The sequence below is a fragment of the Cebus imitator genome, unplaced genomic scaffold, assembly GCF_001604975.1.
Source record: "Cebus imitator isolate Cc_AM_T3 unplaced genomic scaffold, Cebus_imitator-1.0 Scaffold275, whole genome shotgun sequence".
NCBI lineage: Eukaryota > Metazoa > Chordata > Mammalia > Primates > Cebidae > Cebus > Cebus imitator.
The window spans coordinates 199,981-223,690 of NW_016107590.1; the positions used below are offsets into that span (position 1 = coordinate 199,981).

General features: G+C 36.4%; 1 protein-coding gene across 2 annotated transcripts in view; it reads left to right on the plus strand.

The window, feature by feature from the left end:
* Positions 1 to 23,710, plus strand: part of FBN2 (fibrillin 2) — a 263,642-nt gene that overhangs the window by 193,957 nt on the left and 45,975 nt on the right. For both annotated transcript variants that reach the window (XM_017500987.2, XM_037728668.1), the window contains 13 exons: positions 1,797 to 1,922; positions 2,342 to 2,464; positions 2,624 to 2,749; positions 3,115 to 3,240; positions 4,896 to 5,018; positions 7,202 to 7,324; positions 9,384 to 9,509; positions 14,473 to 14,595; positions 15,367 to 15,489; positions 20,579 to 20,740; positions 21,424 to 21,492; positions 21,949 to 22,074; positions 23,228 to 23,353. In XM_017500987.2, coding sequence (XP_017356476.1) covers positions 1,797 to 1,922; positions 2,342 to 2,464; positions 2,624 to 2,749; positions 3,115 to 3,240; positions 4,896 to 5,018; positions 7,202 to 7,324; positions 9,384 to 9,509; positions 14,473 to 14,595; positions 15,367 to 15,489; positions 20,579 to 20,740; positions 21,424 to 21,492; positions 21,949 to 22,074; positions 23,228 to 23,353 — 1,602 coding nt within the window. The remainder of the gene's footprint in view (positions 1 to 1,796; positions 1,923 to 2,341; positions 2,465 to 2,623; positions 2,750 to 3,114; positions 3,241 to 4,895; positions 5,019 to 7,201; positions 7,325 to 9,383; positions 9,510 to 14,472; positions 14,596 to 15,366; positions 15,490 to 20,578; positions 20,741 to 21,423; positions 21,493 to 21,948; positions 22,075 to 23,227; positions 23,354 to 23,710) is intronic.

Genomic DNA, 23,710 nt, shown 5'->3' on the forward strand with positions numbered 1-23,710 from the left:
TCTGATGAACCTGTTGTTTGTGGAGCCCATGAAATCTAGCTTATTAAAAGGTGGAATTTGAGATTCCCTACCTCTAGATGCAGGCTGTGTCTTTAGTGGATACTTGAGTAATACATGAATGAGTTGGCATTCTTCTGGTTGGCCTCTTCTTTTTATTACAAGCAGTGTGATTGGTACCTGTGGGAGGAGCTGTGTGGTGGAAGTCCCTGTGGTTTCATTCTCCTTTAGGAAAAAAATGGGAAAGCTGCCCTGTGCGTTGTGCACCTTTGCCCAGCGTCTTCCCATCCACTCAGACGGACTCCGCTCTGCGCCCCTTTGCCAGCTCACAGATCGGCTTGCATGTGTGTGAACATAATGCTCCCTTAACCCACTTCTCATAGAAACACTGTGTTTCTTCATTTTCCCTGAGCTCTGTAGGAATGCCAGAAAGAATATGAGAAGACTAATGGTTGGTCTTTGGGCATTGCAACCTATTGCTTTTCAGAATACATGAAGGTCTCTGGGCTTGCTGTGTTCTTAGTATACTGACTTTAAAACTTTGATTTAGCCAGAAAGCATTTTCTTTACAAGAACTCTTTCTTTAAACTCAGCAAATAGGACAGCCTAAAATAGAACAGATTGCACACTAAATTTCAAAACATAATTTGAGTACACCTTCCCAATAGACACGTTTATTTATAAGTCGTATGTATTGCTTTGCTAGTATATGAGGTGAATTTTGTCATAGATTAAATAGATATTTTAAATGATAAATGAAAAGGTTTTTAATGTTCTTATTTCATTCAAATAGTGATATGGAACTCTTTTTTACACTAATTACAGAATATTCATGGTTGAACATATTGAGATATAGTGAGTCATCTGTATCTAAGTTTACTTTGTTACTTAGTTCATGGATCTTATAGCTCAAAAAAGTATCCCTCAAAGAAACAATGCAGATCATAAAATATATCTTTCTGTATAATATAAAATATGCACTTAGTGATCATAAGCATAAACACTTGCTATATAACCTTCTTTGTTATTTTGAGAATTTGCAATGAATTTCTTGTCATATCTGATTATATTGTCACTATTTTTTACCTTATTTTATACCTGACAAGTAGCTCACATAGGAAGCATATCACTTTGCCATTTTCTTCTGTTATCCTGTGATTACATTATTGGTACTAGTTTATTTTTAAGGCACCTGCCCATATTATAAGAGCTGGTTAATTTTAAAATAGGCAGTGTAATTTGTAGATTACTATTCCTACCCACAAAACATAAACAAACAAGTGAGAGCCCTTTGTCATGTCTCTGTCTTGTGAAATCATCAGTCTTCCATCAGGACACTTCAAGTCATGTAGGCAACACTTCACCATGTAATATAGACCAGGCAAGCATGTCAGTGTAAGTTCATATATTACATAATATTTAGCTTCAGTTCTGGCACGTGTGAAATCTGTGTGGTCTAACATGATCCACCTGTGGCTATGTAAATTCAGTTAAAATTAAATAACATTAAATATTCCTTAGTTATACTGTCCATGTTTCCAGTACCAGTAGCACATGCAGCTGTGTATTAGACTGCATAGATATGGAACAGTGGCATCTTTATAGAAAGCTTTACCCGACAGTAAGGTTATAGATGGAAATAGAGATTCCAGCACTTTCTTTAAACCCCCAGGAAAACATTTTACTTCCCTGTGAAGTTCACAAACCCCTTTGGAGACCACTGTCTGGTGAAGCACCTTTCTGATGGCTTTAGTGATTTGACCATTGCCTAAAGTATTAATTCTATGTGTCTTTTGTAGATATTAATGAATGCTCCCTGAGCAACAATCTCTGCAGAAATGGAAAATGTGTGAACATGATTGGAACCTATCAGTGCTCTTGCAATCCTGGATATCAGGCCACGCCAGATCGTCAGGGCTGTACAGGTAAGGGGATATCAAGCAGGTCTGAAACTCATATGTCTCAAATCAGCCTAGGAAAACTTCTGGCACTGAATTATAATGAAGCCTATGCCAATCCTCTGTTCCAAAAATGAATGTAAGACTGTGGGGGGATCTCAGATATTTTCTTGGTCTCGCAGCAGACTCACTGATCTTAATGTGGAAAATGCTCTAAACTCCATAGTTATTCTATTTTTGAGTGATTTAATCTTAGGATACTGCAGTTAAACACGGAATGCTGCCTAAAATGAAGTTAAAAGAACTAAGAAAGATGATGTTAAATCTACACACATAGTGGGGAGAAAAAATCAAAGCCCCGTTAGCATTATCTGTTTAAAAAGAAGAAAACTCCTTTTAAGGAAGTAGACCTGACAAGTAATGTGGTTGCAATGCTGTTTTCACAGATATTGATGAATGTATGATAATGAATGGAGGCTGTGACACCCAGTGCACAAATTCAGAAGGAAGCTACGAGTGCAGCTGCAGTGAGGGTTATGCCCTGATGCCGGATGGCAGATCATGTGCAGGTATAGAAAGGAAAACACACAGGCTTTGTACATCTAACTAATTCTTTCTTGAAAATGTGGCTCCAGATATTACCAAGTGGAACCAGATAGAAAACAAAAACATTAGAGATTGATGAACGACATTTTTATTTTCATTTGATGCTAATTTTGTATCATTAGACATTGATGAATGTGAAAACAACCCTGATATCTGTGATGGCGGCCAGTGCACCAACATTCCTGGAGAGTATCGCTGCCTCTGCTATGATGGCTTCATGGCTTCCATGGACATGAAAACATGCATTGGTGGGTATCATAAGAAAAGGACAAACATTTATATTACACACATACATACACATCCACGTGCACACACAAACATGATAAAAGGCTTTTTCATCTCTTATTTTAAAAATTCAAATCATTTTTCTCAAAAATTATTGAAAAAGAAAAAACAAGTCATTTTACTAGAACTATAAAATCTCAGGAATAATTATTTTTAAAAATCTCTAAAGGTGGATAGTATGTTTATCTGCAATACAATGAATCACAAATGGATTATATTTTAGATCTCACCTGTGTATTTCAGTATTATGCTATTCAGTGTAGAATATGGCTTTTAAATTACTGTGATAAACACATACTAACCAAGATACTGCAAATAAATTTTCTAGATGTGAATGAGTGTGACCTAAATTCAAACATCTGCCTGTTTGGGGAATGTGAGAACACAAAGGGATCCTTCATTTGCCACTGTCAGCTGGGTTATTCAGTGAAGAAGGGGACCACAGGATGTACAGGTAGGTTTCAAGCTTGTGTACTCTATGTTTCAACTTCTCAGATTTCAGAGGCCACCTTTCAATATCATTTGTTCTCTGGCATCCCTTAGTTCAGTTACCTGCCATGAGGCTATGACTGTGTGTGTCATGAGTAGCTGACCCATAGCATGTGTGATGGATTTGGCTGGTCTCTGTGGTAGCATATCGTCTGAGCCACCCCCTGCAGGGCTGGCTGTGGGCTGTGACACAGAGTGAGTGAGTGGGAGTGCAGTGTGGTTCCCATGGCCCTGACCGCTCCCTGACCGCTAGTGGTGGCTTACGCAGCAGCAGTCACTTTCTGAGTCTGACTTCTGCTCACATGGGAGACATCCATGAACACAGAGTGCCAAAAGACCTGGGATCCCAGTTGCCGTTTATCGTTGCACTTCTTTTAAACTACTAAAAATTAATCTCAAGTTCCATTGAGACCTTTTTCCTTTCTTCCTTTCTCCCGTATTTTCCTTTCTTGCTTGCTCTTCTCTCTGTTTTGTCTTCTCTTCTCTCTGCCCAAATTGCCTTTCTCTTTTTCCTCTCTTCACTTTCCTTCTTTGCTCACTTCATCCCCTTTATCTCATGTTCTCTTTCTCTACTAACTAGTTTTAGCCTCTTGCATGCCAGTGGGGCTAGGATGTGCCAGCTTCAAGGTTTTGAATCATGTATTCCTCAGTGGTCAATTTAAGACTTAAGTGTGGTATTTTTTCAAGGCAGGTGGTGAAAGACTTAGAATGTAACCCTGCCCTTAAGCTGACCCCTCCAGTAAGGGGAAGATTATTTTAAAAAGGTGTTCTCTGTATGTTCACCAGTATCAGGGTTGATGTGAAGGCAGTAGTGTGTGTGTGTTTGTGTGTGTGTGTGCCTATATGATTTCAGCATCTGTAATATGTAATCATTGAACTAAATAGTGCACATTACTATTTATAGTTAAGAAAGCTTTGGAGAACCAAATCTACGTAGGTTGTATATACATATATAGGAATATGTGTGTGTGTACACACACACACTCACAAATACACACATACTCACTGGTGAAAGCATCTGGCCACTTTCCAGATAACATTTCTAGTGAATATTTTTCTATAATTTCAAATAAATAGAAAAAATTAAAATATACACCTAAATGATAGTTTTTAAAAAGTATATAAAATATTTATAATGATTTTTTAAATGGCAAATGACCATTTAATTTTAAAGAGAATGAACTATTACTTTTTTTTAAAAGTTAGGTTCTTCATGAAAAATATGTAAAAATATCAATAGGAAGGAATAGCAGTATTATTGGAAATAAGATTTCTCTTGATCTGAGATTGAATGTCCTCTTTATGGAGTTGTGTCTGACTCTGGACAGGGAAGAAGGCCCCCAGGATGACACACGGACCTGCCAGGGAACAAGGCTGCTGTGTCTCTCTCTCTCTTCTCCTGGAAAGTGGCTGACAGTTCTTTCTAGGGAAGAACTTGTTTTATTAGGATCATGAATTTTCCAAATCTTGTTGGAGTCTACAAAAATTAAGAATAAAAGTTAGGCTACCGTTCCTCCATATAGTTGCATATTGCTTTAAAATGTTACCTATACAAAAAGATACTTGGAAGTATAATTAAGTTTGTATTTTTATTTTTTCTTATGAATTATGGTTTCTCAGATGTGGATGAGTGTGAAATTGGTGCTCATAACTGTGACATGCACGCTTCATGTCTGAACATCCCAGGAAGCTTCAAATGTAGCTGCAGAGAAGGCTGGATTGGAAACGGCATCAAGTGTATTGGTGAGTTTGCAAATGTAAATGTCGTTTGCTAAGGCACAAATTTTTAAAGGCTCTTGTTTGCATATTTGTAGAATCATGCTCTTTACTTTTATTAAGTCCCTCATAAAAAGGCTGTCTTCATTGCAAGATAATTCCAGCCTAAGAGTTTCCTTTAGCCTTAATATAAATTATCAAAATTAAAACAGTATACTTTGGCACTTGTTTTTTAATGTGTTGCTATTCAGTAAAAATTGATATGCAGCTGGTGATCCAAACACAGCTGTATGATGAAAAATGACTAGTATGTTTTTCTAATCTTTTCAAAGAAGTAATCAGTGAGGTTTAAAAGCCAGTGAAATAAATGGAGGGAAACGAAAAGGTTTTTTCAGATAACCTAAGTCTGTAATAAGTCATTAATACCAGCATCTTATTCTAAATGCTTTCTTGGATTCCAAGAGGTCTTATTTGAAGGAAAAAAATGGGCAATTTCTCCAAGTTTTATGGTTCTTGAGCCAGAGTCTAAAAAGTATATCTGAGCGGCAAAGGACTAGAATATACCCTGAGTGTCATTCACAGTCCTGTGTAATATGCTTAATGTTTCACATGCCTTAAGAATAAAGCATTTTTTCATTTGGCAAGAATTTCTAGGTCGGTTTAAAATAGAAAAGAAAGCAAGCTAAACTAATTTCCCCGTGATAACTTACAAAAAGCATATAGCCCACAGTAAGGATTAAAGTATAGCGTTAAGACCTCTTGCCAAAACTGTAAGTTAATTTGAATATATACTTTTTTATCCATTCAATATTTCATACGTATTAAATGTTTATGTACTGACTATAGAATTTGAAATATAGAGCTTCCAAATAACTTTGCTAAGTAACGTCCTGTAATGGCTTTGTGAGGCGCCATAGCTGCCTGCCTCTAGTCCAGCCATCTTTCTGGGGTTACTCTCATAACTTTTCAACCGTACCCTTATTCCCATTTTTGTAACCTTAGGTGCCTACTCATTTGCTCTTTCTTAGCCTCCCATTTTTGTGTTTCTTGTCCATCTGTCATTTTCGCCAACTACTGCAAGACAGCCTGCCTCTGATACAAGACATTCAGCCATGTCCAGTCTCCTGTGCTCCCGAATGTCACCCAAATTCATTCTCTCCTTTACGTCTTCCTTCCCCTACTCTAGTCCCAACCAGAGAGAGAGTCTCATTCTCTCTTTCTCTCACGTGCCCTCACTTTTGCTATCTGCAGAATGCTGAAAGAATCCCCTCTGGTGTGTTTGCTTGTTCCCTCTCTGGCCTTCGTGCAATCCATTCTCCATGTAGCAGCAGGAGGAAGCTTTTAAACCGTGGATCCGATCTCTTCACAGTCTTCACTGCAACCCATTGAATTCAGAATTAAACGCAGCTTCCCTCCCTTGGCTGCAGGTTCCCACTGTATCTCTAGCTTCCTTGTCCATCGCCCTCTGTCTGGTGTACTGTGCTTTGCCACTCCTTCCATTTCTTCAGTCACACCACGCTCTTTTCCTCTTGGTGTCTTAACATGCGCTAGTCTCTCTGCAAGGAATACCCTTCCCTACCTTTGTTCAGCCAGCTGTTTCTCATCCTCAGGTCTGAAGTTAACAAAAAATCGCTTCCTCAATGGGGCCATCTTTGTTCCTGCAGCCCAAATTGGATGCCCTTTTTATTCTTTTGTGACGCCCTCTTCTTCATGGTGCATATAGCAAGATTTAACTTTTTTCTGTGTTTAACATCTGTCTTTTCTATTAGACTAAGGGTTCCATGAGGTCAAGAATCATATCTCTGTTTTTTCATCTATTAAATAAACTTGAAAACTCTCTGTTAATTTTCCCGCTCTGAAATTCAGTATCACCTTCAGAATTGACCCTTTTATTGAAAAGGAAACCACTTATAAAATTCACCCTCAGTAGAAGTCAGAATGAGGTCTAACACTAGTTTTCTTTAAACTATTAAAAAAGTCACGTTGATTAGATATCTCAGAAAATGCTTGAATTCATAATTTTGGCCCACATTTATGGCATCAACATTGGATTGTGGGTCTGAGAGTTTATAGAGAATTGGAACTGTGATCCTACAAACTAAGACGTGTGCCATTTGTCCAGTTTATATGTAAATTAAGACAAATTATAATCTTTCCAGGTGCTTAAATGTTCCAGTTTCATTTCTGAACTTTATTGCTGTGTTCTGCAGATCTGGATGAATGTTCTAACGGAACCCACCAGTGTAGCATCAATGCTCAGTGTGTAAATACCCCAGGCTCATACCGCTGTGCCTGCTCTGAAGGTTTCACTGGAGATGGCTTTACCTGCTCAGGTGGGTGACAGTCCTGAGGTGTGCTCTGACAAGATTGTCATAGAACACTCTATGCACTTCCTCATTTGGAGAAAATTACAGTTAAAGGAGACTAAAGTAACTATCTTTTTTTATATACTTGACTTGCAGGTGACTATGTACCTTTCTCTTACATTAAACAAAAACCTGAATAACTTTCCAAATATATTTTTGGAAGTTTTCAAGTAGTGGCATTTATCACAATTATGTACTGTTAATGACTTGCCATTTTATCTTTCTCATTTATAACATAGTGGTTAAAAAAACACAGGCTTTGTCTGGATCACACTACCTGGATTCAAGTCTTGTCTATTCCATTTTTTGCTTGTGTAACCTTAAGTGAATTACTTAATTTGCCTGGCCTGATTTAAAATGCCATAGTAAGCTGGTCATGGTGGCTCACACCTGTAATCCCAGCACTTCAGGGGGCCAAGGCATGTGCATCACTCAAGGTTAAAAGTTTGAAACCAGTCTGGCCAACATGGTGAAACTATGTCTCTACTAAAAATACAGAGAAATTAGCTGGTCGTATTGGCAGGCGCCTATAATCCCAGCTACTTAGGAGGCTGAGGCAGGAGAATCGATTGAACCGAGGAGGCGGAGGTTGCAGTGAGCCAAGATTGTGCCATTGCACTCTAGCCTGTGCAACAAGAATGAGACTCCATCTCAAACAAAAAATAAAAAATAAAATAAAATAAATAAATAAAATAAAATGCCACAGTAATAATACAATTTTCTTGTATTCTTTTTTATTCCTAAATGAATGGCATGGGAAAACTGTTCAGCTTTTTGAGATAGGATATATGACCTAGCCAATTACTGCTATTTAATGTGTTTATCAAAGTCTCAGTATTCACCTGGCATTGAAAGGATTAAATGGAATAATAGAAATAAAGGACTTAAAAGACACAGCACAAAGTTTCAATAAATATTAGCTTCTATTCATTCATATTCTTTGAGGATAGAGCATGCTTTCATTATGTTCATGTATAAGACTAGATAATCTTGCTGGACATAAAGTTGAATACTTTACAATTTATAAAGTAAGTCTTTCTCAATTGATTTTCAGTACATACTTTAAACCCATAATTAATAGACTCTAAATTTTTTTCTAATTCTTGGCATCAAAAATGCAGCCTCAGCATCTTCAAATGCCCGTTTAAGGAAACTTGTTTATTCAATTTTAAAGCATCATTACTTGTAAGCCTTAGATGTTGCATCTTTCCTGGCACCTTTCTGCACTGTGGTGTCAGGGAAAGAGCATGGCTTTCATGTCAGACACACCTGCAATCAGATCCTGGCTCAATCAACATATATTATTAGCTCAGTGTGGTTCTTTCAGCTTACTTGGCTGCTCTTAGCCACAGGTTCTTCCTCTTCTAAATCTCAGGAGATTGGTGAACTCAGTGAAAACATGCATGTCAGGCAACCAGCACAGCTCATGGCAAATTAGGCCCTCACTAAAAATTGATTAAATTATCTGTAAGGTCTATGAATAATGTCTGTTTGCATAATTAAGATAGGAGTATTTTTAGAAGATTGTAATGACATGAAAGAAACTTTCTCCATTCCCATAGGGCCTCTAATTTGCATTAAGACACTTGAGCTAGTGAAAGAGCAAGTTGTTTATTCTAATACTATAATTTTCACAAAGAACAAACACCATTTTAAGATTAACTCCAATGTTCTTGTTCATATCTAAACAATGCTGGCATATTACTGATACATCAAATTGGCATTAAAGAGAAACAAGACAAATGTGAGAAACGTCTGGATTTCTCCTATTAATAATATTACAATTGAATGTTAGGGTGCAGGTTAAATAGCTTTTCTTTAATCATGTTACAATTGAATGTTAAAGGGCAGAATAAATAGACTTTTTATCAGGTTGTGTACCCTCCTTTAAGTGAATGTGATTAACTGTTGTTTCATGTTAATGAGCACTAAGTCAAGCCGGTAAAACTGATCTATTTATAGAGCAAGGATAAAATGTGTCATGAAATTTGGAACTTAACAGAGATGTAATTTACTTCTTGCACAGATGTTGATGAGTGTGCAGAAAACATAAACCTCTGTGAGAATGGACAGTGCCTTAATGTCCCGGGTGCATATCGCTGCGAGTGTGAGATGGGCTTCACTCCAGCCTCAGACAGCAGATCCTGCCAAGGTGGGTCACCAGGATTCCAACTCATTTTCAAGTTGGATCAACCACGGCAAATGAAACCACAAAAAGGACTGGAACAAGCTCCACCTGGAAGCGGAATACATAGCACATGCTGCACATATAAAAGTCATTCGTTTAAGCGTGGATTATTTTGCCGAATGAATAGTGATGAAGACGGCTTTCATCTCTTATGAAGTTTTCCTGGCCAAGAGCCAGTAGTTGGAAGTTTGGCTTATTCTTTTTTCTCTTTTAACCATTTCTTCTCTTCTTTCTCTTTTTTAATCACTAAATGAATGACATGTGGAGAAACTATTCAGGTTTTAAAATATACTCCATTACCTGTCTCAACTACCACTATTTATTGTGTTTATCAAAACCTTAAAAAGCTTATTTTGGCATGTACCTTCATGGTTGATCCTGCTGTCTGTATGTCTGGGAATGGAAGTCCTCTTCAGGGATTCAGTAAGGGCTGTACTGTTGCTTAGTACTGGTGGTTCGTTCTTCTAAGTGATGACATCATCCCCCTTTCCTAGAAATGGGTCTTTGTGCGTAGTATGAGACCTTTCCAAGAAAAAGAATTTGGAATTTCTATTAAATTAGAAACTCAGTTCACATTATATATAGTTTGGGCCATCATTGTGTTATGAATAGTGACTATATGAAAATATAGATGAAGAAAGAGATTGAAAGTAATGTATATACCATAGGGCTTCAACAGAATATATGATTCACAGAAAATCTTTAAAAAAAACTCAGTTTGCCAGTCACGCAGCCTCATGGAAAAAAAAAACTAACTGCTGAGAAAAGATGATAAAATGAAAACAGATTGGAAACTTTCCACCTATATCAATATCTAACCAAATGAATAGAAAAGGTAAGTACTGGCACACGTACACACACACACACACACAAATTCACCAGCATCAACCAAACAAAACCAAATTATACAACCTGCTATGGTTCAGAGTGGATCCTAACTCAGCTCCACCATCAGAAGTGGCCCTGAAGAAAGAAAGCCAAAAGATAATGAAATTCTCCAGAAATAGCCACCAATTTGGAGAGACTCAGAACAAGGGGATGAACAGTTGGCCCTAGGGAAGACCAAGTTAGAAACTGAAAGCATTCACGCTTCTACATTGACCCGTGAGATTGGGCAGAATCCGTTTTATACAAGGCAACTGTAGAGTGAGTTCCTTTTTTTCCTAGACCTGGTTTCTTCTAAGCACTGTAGCTTAGTAGTAGAATTAGTAGAAAATGTGAGTCAATGTAAATGTGGAATGACATGATTTATTATCTACATCAGCTTGACAAGAGTTAGTGGGAGAAGGAACTGGTCAGCAATAGCCACTTTCACCAGCATAAATTCTTTATACTTAGACAGGATTTTTCCTTCCTAATTGTATTACTTTATAGGTGGCATAGGCCCTTTCAGAACTTCCCTCTCCCTCAAGGTGGTGCTAAATAGTTACTGTTTACTCTACTTCCTTCACATCTGGTTTCTTATACGTCATTACCACAGAGAGAAACTCCTGACTAACAGGGCAGCTGAGGGTTGGCACACCTGTAATTCATCCTCAGATGGACCCTCTGCTCCGTTCAGCTGAACACCAACTTTTGAGATCCAAAAAATGTAATTCTGTGGTTCTGTCCATTCTCCTTGTTTTTCTCTCCTCTCTTCCCACAAGGCCTGGCTCATTTGGACAGTTTCTCTTGAGTTTACTAATTTAATCCCTTGTTGTCTACTTATCTTACTATAAATCCATGCCCCTCTGATGAACATTTTCCACTGAGCATCCTCTTCCCACCACAAAGTCTCATAATTTCTATAAAATTCAAAAAATTCTTGAAGTTGACAATTTCCCAGTAATCTCCACCAAAATGGGGGACTATAAAACCTGGAGGAACTTCTGCAGGGACACGATAGAGGACTTTATTAAATGAAATAGATCTATACACAGACCATTTTGTTTAATTTCTAAAGGGAGAACAAAGGCCAAGTTCATCAACAAAGAGAACACAGAGCCCAGGGGAGCTCTCCCCAACCTGCCTTCTCTCCCCTCACCTTATGAAACTTTGGGTGACTGAATACATCTTTAGTGACACCCAAACCAACTGTCTTCCAAACAAAGCTCTGATTAGGAAGGAAAGATGTCAAGAGATGTTGTTTAAACTGTACTAAAATAAAGAGCAACTTTTGAACGAGCAGTCCAAGTAGTGTGCATACAAGCTCAAAAATAAACAGTAGCAACTATGCAGTCATCCTATGAAAACAAGAGGAAGAAAAACACAAAAACAGCTAAAGAACCAACCCATGATGGAAGAAAACTACTCAGGAAATAAAACAAATTTTCCATAAGTACTTTATGCTATATATGACCTTAGTAAAAACATAAACATAATTGATAACGTTTATGGAGATTATAAAAGCTATAGAGTGAAAGGGAGATTATAGAGTAAAGGGAAATAAGAAATGGGGATACATCAAATACAGCAAATAAGAGACTATTAAACAAAAGCAGCAAAAATCAGAAGACACAGAGCTGAAAATATAATTGCTAGAATAGAGAAAGGGCCTGAAACAACAGTGAAAAAAAGGAGGAAAGAGAAATTAACACTGTCAGAGAAAAGACAAAAACTATAACCATCAGTAAAATTGGTGTCTCTGAAGACAGCCCAAAAAATCAACTAGAAAAAAGTACTAAACAACCATTTTCCTGAAGGAGAACAAAGAATTGAATATACAAAGGCCAAATTGTAAGACCAAGACTTAGATTTACTACATTTGTCAACTTTAGTCATAGAGGAGGATTGAAGACTTCAGATAGAAAAGGCAATTAACATGAGCTAAAGAGAAAAATACAATACCAAAAGACATTAGATCAGTGCCCACAAAATTCTGAGGAAATGTGACTGAAGAAGATTATACTTAATTATAAAAAGAATAAGCATTTTCTTACACATAAAATAACTCGGGAAGAAAATCACCAATGAAACAGCCAATCAAGAAACAAACGGAGAAGTTGTAATAAAACTATTATTGATCCCTTCAAGTAAATAATTAGTACTAAACACTGTGGAAATTATGGTAAACTACCATAGACATTGAAAAAGTGAAAATGATGTAAATGAAAATAAGGAGTTGGAAGGATATATGAGTGCTAATTTTCTTACAATTCATTGTGTAGGATCCATTAATACTGTCTAAAAATTACATTTCAACCTTATCATAAAGCCAAAAAATGATAAATTTGTAGTTTTTTTATTCTTAACATTAGAAAAGTATTTTTAAACTGTTGATGGTAAATTTTTCTGATGTATACAAATTGTTTTAGCTTCACTGTCTGAATATGTATATAAAAATGTCTGAAATGTTCTTAAATTATTTTTTCTAGATGGAAACATTTTTGAGTAATTGTTTTGCTATTTTGTTTTCTGTATTATTTGAATTATTGAATATAGTAATCTTTTAAACTACCTTCTTTTATACAACTATTACAATATGTAGGTGGAAGAAATTTCTAATAAATTCCATTTAAAAGTAAAATGGGTCGGGGATGGTGACTCACACCTGTCAATCCAGCACTTTTTAAAGCCGAGGAGGTAGGATCACTTGAGCCTAGGAGTTTGAGACCACTCTGGGCCACATAGGGAGACCCTGTCTCTACACAATTTTTAAAAATTAGCTAGGTGTGATGGTGTTTGCCTATAGTCCCAGCTACCTGGAAGGCTGAAGCAGGAGCATTGCTTGAGCCCAGGAGGCTGTGGCTGCAGTGAGCCATGATCATGCCACTGCACTCCAGCCTGTGCAACAGAGCAAGCACCTGTCTGGAAAAAAATATGTATACTCAGAAGACTGATAGTACAATTCCCTTTTTGAGTATAATTAACACAATTCAATTGTAATCTAGCTTAAAGAGTTTTTATTCATTTATATAAAGGGAATAACTTATTTACCCCAACATAAAAAAAAAAAAAGACACCTTTGCAAACTTTAAACATGATTGGAACCATACCTTAAATCTAAGATAGTTGAAACCAATATTTTAACTATAATGAATGACCAGAAGTCTTATTAGACTTAAGATTTAACTGTCTGATGATGGCAGTTTAGATGACTTGTCTAGTGTAGCCTAAAATGACATGCCTGGTCTGCATTCTCAGAGTGTTAGGCAATTTATATACAAAATGCCTGTCCTCTTTTTAAGAGTAGAAATTCAGATTGTTTTCACAGCTATACATACACATTCATTTTCACCTGAGTGAAGAGTGGTAACTTCATATTTATTAACTTTGAGTTAAAGCCTCATGGAAGGCTATCATAAATTTTTCATAAATAAATTTTTAGTCCAATTCAATAGAGATATTTTAATGAAATTTATTAGAATATGGGTGAAATGAACTATCTCATTAACATGAAATTAGGGAGAAAATTTCTTCTCTGTTTAAAACTGCTCTATAATAACAGATAAGATTACAACATAAAGTAAAAACTAAAAAGTTAAACTGAATTTTAACGTCTCCAATATTTAAAAATAGTTACATATTTTTCTTTTATCATAATATAAAACATTTATCAACTATAAAGCATCTGCTGTTTGCACTAGTTAGAATATTTGAATTTTATCGTTTTTTACAATTTTATTTATTTAACATGTTTATATTTCATTTTTGTATTTTGTATGCCGTGAGCCAACTGTATTTAAATATATTGTATATCCAAGTCATTTAAGATTCTGGACACTCATTTTACCAAGAAAATAGTATTTCTTTTATATCTTGGTTCCATAGGTGAACATTAGTTGCTTGCTCTTTACATTTATCTACCTAATTAAAAAAAAAAAAAAAAAAACTGGGTTACTGAATAAAAATATCTGAGGGGGTAGAAAAATGCACTAATGTTATACATTACATTAAAATTTTTTAATGTCTTTGTAAATAAGAGATTATTATTTTTTTAAATTTTCAGATATTGATGAATGCTCCTTCCAGAATATTTGTGTCTTTGGAACATGTAATAACCTGCCTGGAATGTTTCATTGTATCTGCGATGACGGTTATGAATTGGACAGAACAGGAGGGAACTGTACAGGTATGGCCAGTTAAGGGCTATATTGTGTTCCAATTCATTGAAATGAATATTCTGTGCTAAGAATAAAAATTCTGAGATTTCTGCTTAGTTAATCTATGCATTAGGTCACGCATTTTTCTGAAAAAGAAAATTATATTCAGCTACATTGATTTGTAGCTATGGAATGGATCCATTTTTATGTAAATGATATTAAATTGTTATCTATATAGTTGTTAATATTAACTACCTGACAAGAAACTAATAAAGTGTCTCTTTGTCTATCTACATGTTCATATATATGTATATATATACATATGTATATATGTGATTTTTATTAAGCAAATAGTGACATTTTTCCTTCCTCAGAATTGCAAATTTTAATTAATTACAATGTATTTATTAAGGATATTAAATGATGTCATAAATACTGTGTGCTTGAATATGGAATCTGTTTTAGGTATATACAAAAACTTAAGATCTGATTTATATGCAACCTATGTAATATTTTCAAGTTTTGGAAAATTCATTTAATTATCATTTATGACTACTCCAGGTTCTGCATTTTCCATTCAAAATAATTCATTTGGTAAAGATTGAGTACCTTCTGTCTAAGGGCTGAGCTGCAAAACTGAACAGAACAAGCACATTCTCTGCTTTTATTTTATTGTGTTGAGTCTTTCCTAGCGATCTTTACTTTACTAACTTGCAAAAATTCCACCAAATTCTCTGGATCAACAGTATATATAGAAAAAGTAAAAATGGTAACCTGGGCATTTTAAATGCTTCTCCTAGATATTGATGAGTGTGCAGATCCCATAAACTGTGTCAATGGCCTATGTGTCAACACACCTGGTCGCTATGAGTGTAACTGCCCACCCGATTTTCAGCTGAACCCAACTGGTGTGGGTTGTGTTGGTAAGTAAAGCTATACGAAACAAACAAATAGCATTATAGAGTTGAATATTCAAACTCTCTTGGTAATGAACTGTGTTGAGAGTTTGCTACAATTAGCTTAAAAACAAAACATTATATGGTCACCTTTATTATGTTTCTCTTCCAAATCATCTGCTCCACCTTCTTCCTCTCACAGACTTGGGAACCAAGGCACAGAGAAATGCAATAATTTGTTCAATGTCTCAGAGCTTGAAAATGGCAGAGCTAAGGCAGTGGTCCAGGTTGCTGTCTGGCTTCTTGTTCAGTGTTTGGCCAGGGTAACCCAAAGTGGTGTATAGCTATTGGAATATCCATTTCTCCTGCCTACTGAAAGGGTCATATAGTGAAGTAAATGAAGTGATGGGAAGCAAGGAATTAGAGAGATGGATTTCTTGAGCCAAACTATTGGAGCAGAAGAAGTTAGGTGATGACAGGGAGGAGGAGGAGGATTCAGAATCTGTAGTCAGCACCTCTGATCTTAATTGTCCAGCTTTTACCATCTGCCCTATTTATGTGTTTTCCTAGAGAAGGAAATGGTCTGGAGAATTTTCTGAGTATATCCAAAAAAAGAGGGAGGGGTGGAGAATTCCTTGCTTGTGTAGAAATCAGCCTACTGTCTTCAGTGTCAGTTTTGGGGCCTGCAGCAAATGGAAGGAATATTTGCTTCTGTAATTTATACACAATTTACATACTGTTTTTAAGTTGTGGTGAATACTTCTACATATCATTTATGGTTACTGCAAGTTCTGCGTTTTCCATTCAAAATAATTCATTTGTAAAAATGGAGTGCCTTCTGTCTAAGGGCTGGAGCTGCAACACTGAACAGAATAAGCACATACCCTGCTTTTGTGTTTACATTCTGGTAGCAGGCAGATAAAGCAAGAACAAACAGAATTGACACTGGAAGTGGTTGGAGGAGAAGTGCCATGTTATATTAGGGATGTGGAAGTCAGAGCCTTTAAGGAGAGGACAAGTCAACTGGACCTCTGAGGGAAGCCTCCAGTTAAAAGGAGCAGCCAGTGCAAAGGGCCTGTGGCAGGAGGAGGCTGGCATTAGAGACACAGCAAAAGGCTATGTGTAGCAAGAGAGGAGTGAGGGAAGGGGACAGGGATGAGGAGAGGAATCAGAGACGCAGTCACCCAGATTACAAAATGATTCTCAACCCAGGCTACATAGTAAACTCCATTTAGAACCTGGAAAACATATTTATGCCTGTTACACCCCCAGAAATTCTGACTCACTGGGGTCTCAATATTTCTTAAAAATTTCCTTGGAACAAAGATGGTGAACAGGCAACTCATAATAGTCTAAACATTAACAAATGTAAGCATACAAATGCCCCAAATCAGTAGGAATAAGAAATCCAATTAAAACCATTATAAATACCACTTTACACCTCACATACTGGCAACAGTTAGGAAACCTGGATAATGTGAAGTATTGGTGGAGACATGGGCCTTGCGGAGCATTCATTCTGCTGGCAGAAGTGTAGACCAGGGCAGTCTTGCAGAGAATATGCTTGCACAACAGTATAGCGATTAACTGTCAATGTAAAGTCAATTTTAGTTTTTGAGTTTCTTTTTAGAGCAAGTCTATCTGTATGGATTGACACTTTATTGCTTTCATTCATTCTTCATTGTCTTTCAAGAAAGAAAGACTCATCCCATCTCACAAATACCCTAAGAGTCCATTGGGCCCTTTTGTAAGTCTGATACATTATAAAATGTTAAGAGATCTTATTTTTCCTTTGTCTTGAAACATTTTGACATTTTGTCGTCCTGGATGTTATTTTGTCAGTGTTCACCATTATCGCCAATGGATAGAGCAAACAGAATAAAATAATAATAATAAGTGGAGAATTATGGCATCACCTAGAAGGACCATGCATTAGTGAAATAAGATGTCACTGTTGCATCAGCCTTCAGCTTTCTTATTATTTTGCCCTAAGGATCACATTGTTTTTCAAGAAAGTACAAGACAAGACAGGAGACACCTTACTTGAAATCTTCTTTTAGCATTTATTGAACACAGTTGAGAATTTAGAAGTCTTGGCTTTCTGGCCATAATTTTTGGCAAAGAGAAAAAAAATGACAGTGGAAAATATTTTACAATTGTCAGTTGAGTCAGATGACTGCAAAGAGACAAAGAGCAGCCTTTTGTCTAGATTCTAAAGGTGATGGTGAAATGAATCATCTAAGCACAATCCCAGACTAAGTGTTTTCAGAGACCAACATCCTCGGTGAAACTTTTCAAACTTCAGAATCAACAAATGAATGGACGGTGTATTTCTGTAGACACAGGAAATATGGTATTTTCATCCACTTAGTCACTAGAAAGAACGTAAGCCCACAATATTTGGCAAGAAGAACCTGAAGCATCCCAGGTTTGTGGATTCTTTCATATTTCATGATGTTTCTATTCCAAAATTTAATTGATATGATTTATAAGCAGACAAAGATAAAGGCAGGTATGTCTAAAAGGTTATTGGGAAGAAATATGTGATGTAGAAATAAAATCATTGGATTGATTGTTCTAAATGGTGTCAATAAATCTAAAAATGAAAACACTTTCTATTTGTGGAACAAAGAAGATGGCTATCCTCTCATCAACCCAATCATGAACTGTTAATAATTTCAAAAATGTCTTTGGGTATTGCATTTGTATGATGCCAGAACAAGAAGAACCAGAAATAATGATAAGCTAGAATCTATAGATGTGTTTGAAATCTGGAATCGGTTTTTACAAAATGGATATATTCCAAGTTCATGAATGACAGCTGACAAGCAATTAGTTGCATTCAGAAGATCAGTTTGAGTAGTATATCTTCAAAACCAAGAAAATATAGAATAAAAATTTGAACTAGCTGTGATTAAATTCTTATTAATATTGCTAATAAAGTTGTTTTCACTATACCTTTATTCTTTTGTAAATTATTTTTTAAATGACTTTAAAAATATAAAAAACTGTTCATTGGATGCATTTGGTAAATGATGACTATTTTTCCTGACTGAAGGCTAAGTATAGGCAAACCCTATGAATCAACAATTTCTTTTGTTGCTCTATATGCCAATGAAATTAACTCCTAGGCCCATATAGAGACATATAGGTGATGCTCATTGCAGCATTTCTTTGTGGTCACAGGGTTTTAAAAACGATTTTTGAGAGGAGGGTTTTTTTTTTTAAGGCAGTTATACACCATGGAGTTGATAGACTGGATGTTCACAGAACAAGCATGACTGGAAATGTTATGAAATGAGATGTATGGCAAAAGACATTTATGTAAATTTAAAATGAACACATTAAAACAAAAAATATTTATTTTGCAAGAGCACATGTAAAAAGTAGTAACATTAAATACATTTGGAGATGATCTGGTAGGGAAGGAGAATGGGAATGAAGAATAGAATAAAAGAGAAAGGGGAGGGAGAGAGAGAGAGAGAACGGATGAATAAATCCAGAATAAATAAACCTAACTAAGAGGGGGACCATGAGTTAACTTACTTCTCTGCATCCAAGATTCAGCAGCAAAAACAAAATGCAAAAAAACTGAGAAAAAAAAAAGGAAAAAGGTTTTTAAAAAGCCCAAATGATTCTAATGTGCAGCCAGGGGTGAAAATTACATTGTAGATTGCTAAGAACTCTAGATTTTATTCCAGTTGAGGAGAGAAGCTATTGGAGGTGTCCTGACTTACCTAAGGTAATGCTATTGAAGGGTAACTCTGGCTTATGGAGGGGAAAGTAGACTGTGCTTTAGTCAATAATGGAAGTTGAGAAAAGAGTTAGAAAGGCCGGGCGCGGTGGCTCAAGCCTGTAATCCCAGCACTTTGGGAGGCCGAGGCGGGTGGATCACGAGGTCAAGAGATCGAGACCATCCTGGTCAACATGGTGAAACCCCGTCTCTACTAAAAATACAAAAAATTAGCTGGGCATGGTGGCGTGTGCCTGTAATCCCAGCTACTCAGGAGGCTGAGGCAGGAGAATTGCCTGAACCCAGGAGGCGGAGGTTGCGGTGAACCGAGATTACGCTATTGTACTCCAGCCTGGGTAACATGAGTGAAACTCTGTCTCAAAAAAAAAAAAAAAAAAAAAAAGAGTTAGAAAGCTATTACATTAGACTGGGTAAAAGGTGATGATGGTAGCTGGAACTCGGTTTGGAGTGATTAAAAAAAAAAAGATTGTAGTGATAGAGGCAGTGGTGAACAGACAGATTCCAGATATGTTTTGAAGGTGGAGTAGACAGTCCTTATTACTGGGTTGAATAAGGAATCAAAAATGATGTGGAAGGTGCCAAAAACGATGTCAAAACTTAGGACCTGTGCAACTGAAAAAAAAAATGAATTTCCTTTCATTGAAAATGCAGAAGACTGGGAGAGAAGACAGCAGATTTTGTATGTGGAGGAAAAAGTATCAACAGTTGGATTCTAGATGTGTTGACTTTGAAATAATTATTAGATGTTTTAGAGAAGAAATGAAATAGGCAATTGGAAGAAGGATCTAGAGTTCAGGGGAGAGATGAGATACAGAACCATAAATTTGAGAGTTTTCTGCAAAAAAGTAGTATTTAAACCCATGGACTCAATGGAGTGATCTGAATGATAACTGTAGAGATGAACAAAGAAAGCCTTAGGTTAGCTGATCCCTGAAATATCTTCTCTAAATTTGTTACAGGCTGTCTTTTCTAAAACCTGCAAAGTCAGCTATGCAAGTTGAAACTAAACCATTGGATAAACTCATGATATAGATTAATAATACAAAAAAACTTATTGTCTTCATATTGTGGGAGGTCCAGTATGTCCCAAGTGATAAATTTCGTACTGTCTTATCCATTTCATGAGTATAGGAAAAATGGTCTATGTGGATTTCTAAACATAGGAAGGTCTGACATAATTGGCTTCTTCTGACTCAATCTCGAAAAAGCTTAGAGCAAGAGATTGCTTGGTACTAAGGATTAAAAGGAACCTTTCATGTTAAAGTACAAAATTTGAATTTGATCCTTTGAGTGACTTTTCCCTAAAATGGAGTCCTTACTGTGTAAGCAAGGGCAATTGTATGCTCCTTTGTTGCTCTGCAGACAATCGTGTGGGCAACTGCTACCTGAAGTTTGGACCTCGAGGAGATGGAAGTCTATCTTGCAACACTGAGATTGGGGTGGGCGTCAGCCGCTCTTCATGCTGCTGCTCTCTAGGAAAGGCCTGGGGAAACCCCTGTGAGACTTGCCCCCCTGTCAACAGCAGTAAGTACAAAGCTGAAGAAGAGGAAGAAAACCAGCTGGTATCTAAAGATGCGTTGCCGTTTTATTCCTGACTTGGGAGTGAGGAGTGTTTAGTGAGGACAGAACAAAAAAATTGAATTGGGACGACTTTCAGTGATCACACCGAAACCAGACAAGAGTGTTAAAGGACTTGAATTCCTCTCTTTCCGTGTTTTTTCATATGTTTAAAAAATAACTTTTAACCATAATCAGGTATGAATAGTAGTAATATCAGTTCTCCATGATATCACAGATAAAGTGCATTCCTGATTCTTCTCAAAGGTTATTGAGTTCAGCTTCATCGGTGTGTTATATCCTTGAAGTCATTTATAGAATGCCTTAATTGAAACATCTGTTCTGATATGAACATGAACCGAAGCCTGTATTCTGTAGTCCTAATTTACTAGCTAAAAAAGTTGTGAGGGAGTTTCTTTCTTTAATTAAAAACAACTAGTTTGTGTTATTCTACTGTGTATGTGATTAATGAAGTACGATCTTTTTATGTAAAGTATGGTAATTTAAATTTGTATAAAAAGACACTAAGAAAAATGTGGATACATCGCTTAGGATGAGTATACTGAGCCTGGCTTTTGCTTAATGCTTGCTCATTGTCTCTGCCACTTGGACACAGGTATCAAACCTCTTATTTTTCTATTGTTTTATAGCTGAATATTACACCCTGTGTCCCGGAGGTGAAGGCTTCAGACCTAACCCCATCACGATCATTTTAGAAGGTGAGCTACCTCATTGTTACCCAAATTTAAACAAGGTAAAGTGCTACTTTTCTAGAAAAGCTGCTAGAAAAGCTAGGGCAGAGCAGTCCCAAACAAGATTATTTAGTAAAATTAAGGTGGACATTAATTACTAGGATGTTAACCACATTTATCAAGCAGGAATGATCCATTGCAGTGATGTGATGTCTGACTGTTCTGCAGAGAAACTCTTTCCCATTGTCCCCTAACTTGAATAATCCTCAACTTACTTTATTCATTTTCTTGGATAATGGTAAAATTTCCCTGACAAAGCCAAGAAGATATTTGATCAGAATAAACCTGCCATCTAAGTGTGCATTCATTTGGATGCATAGAAGTGTTCTGATTGCTACAAGATCACACTTTTGAAAGCTCTAATATTAACTCTTATCCCTTGTGAAGGTGTTTGTTGTAAGTGCACTGTCTCCCCTTTTATAGACATTGACGAATGCCAGGAGTTACCAGGTCTCTGCCAGGGTGGAAACTGCATCAACACTTTTGGGAGCTTCCAGTGTGAGTGCCCACAAGGCTACTACCTCAGCGAGGAAACCCGCATCTGTGAAGGTGATGAGTTTGGTGTCTAAAAATGCTCAGTGCTGTTTAAAACAAAATGGCTGCTGAGGCCTGGGGAAAGGCCCATCCTCAAATTCTACAAAAGGCTGTCTTAAGACTGATTCATAGCTTTTTTCTTTTCATATCAATGTGGCTAAGTTGTATGATGGTAGACAAATTAGTTTACAGCCCATTGCCATAATTCAGTGTATTTTTCTAGGAGGGTTAAGTATAAATTGGGAAAATGGGATAGTGTGAAAACCTACAATACTAAATAAGTTATTAGTGAAAATATTGATAAGAATTCTATTTTACGTAGGAAAGTTGGTAAGCTTAAATGCGACCAGTGTCTTGATACTGATCAGTAATTTTTAAATGTTGGACTGTATGGTATGAAACAGTTCAAAGGTTATGCAGCTGCCGTCTTGCTGCCGTCCTCTCACTTTATCACATGGTATTTCAGTCCTTTTAGGGACTTGTCTCACCACCAAACTGGGGGCTTCTGGAGGCAAGGTCCACATCTTACTCATCATTACAGCTGCAAGTTCTAGCTTGCAGTAGAATCTCAATATTTAGTTGTGAAATGAATGAATCCTTCTAACAATGAGCATTAAACATGTAGCATAATTATTTCCATTACAACTTTTCTTTTGGAACATGGTCGATAAATGCATCTGGAAGAAATAGGTTGTAGTAAGGAGAACAATCAGCAGCTGCACTCCTTCAAGAATCTCTCAATAGGTACTAATTTAAAAGAAGCTACAAAGACCAAGGCTTTCCCAACCTGCATTCACTTTCAAGCTGGCATTAAAACTTAAGCCTAAGTGACATAGGATGAAAGCAGGCTTTAAAGAAATTCCAATTGAAGAATGTGCATTGCAACAAAATATGTGTGTGTGTGTATATATATGCCAAGGAAATTATTTTTTTGCCACTTTAGAATAATTTCTTTTGAAGCTTTATATTTTTTAATATGGGGATTTTTTTTCTTTTGAAGAAAGATGTATCTGTGCTATATAAATGCCCATTTGGGATATTTTCTTTATTTCTAAATTTTCTGTAAATAGAGATTTCGAGAATCACCTATGCCTTGTCCAGTCATCTAAGCAATATAAATTCATTGAAAATAAATTTATTAATAAATGGATATTCTTGCCTACTCTAGATATTGATGAGTGTTTTGCACATCCTGGTGTATGTGGGCCTGGGACTTGCTATAACACGCTGGGAAATTACACCTGCATTTGCCCACCTGAGTACATGCAGGTCAATGGAGGCCACAACTGTATGGGTAGGTAAAGAACTCTGAAATTAATTAGAGCATAATTGTTGACTTCACATGTAAAACACTTATGAGTCAGAATTATTGTTCAGGAATTTTGGAAATTAAATCTTCATGAATTGAGGTATTTCGGAGCCTTGCAAGCTGCTGGGTTACTATCAAGTTTTTGACCTTTGAATATACAGTTACATTTTAAAAAGCATCACTCTGATGCAGAAAATTTCCTCAAATGTTATATATTCTTAAATTTTTCATCTCCATTCTTATAGTGTGAACATTATTATACAAATAAAAGAACATTTAAACCTTAATATTTTTTAATTAAATAAATGATTTTGAGAGAGAAATATGTATTCACATTGTCTC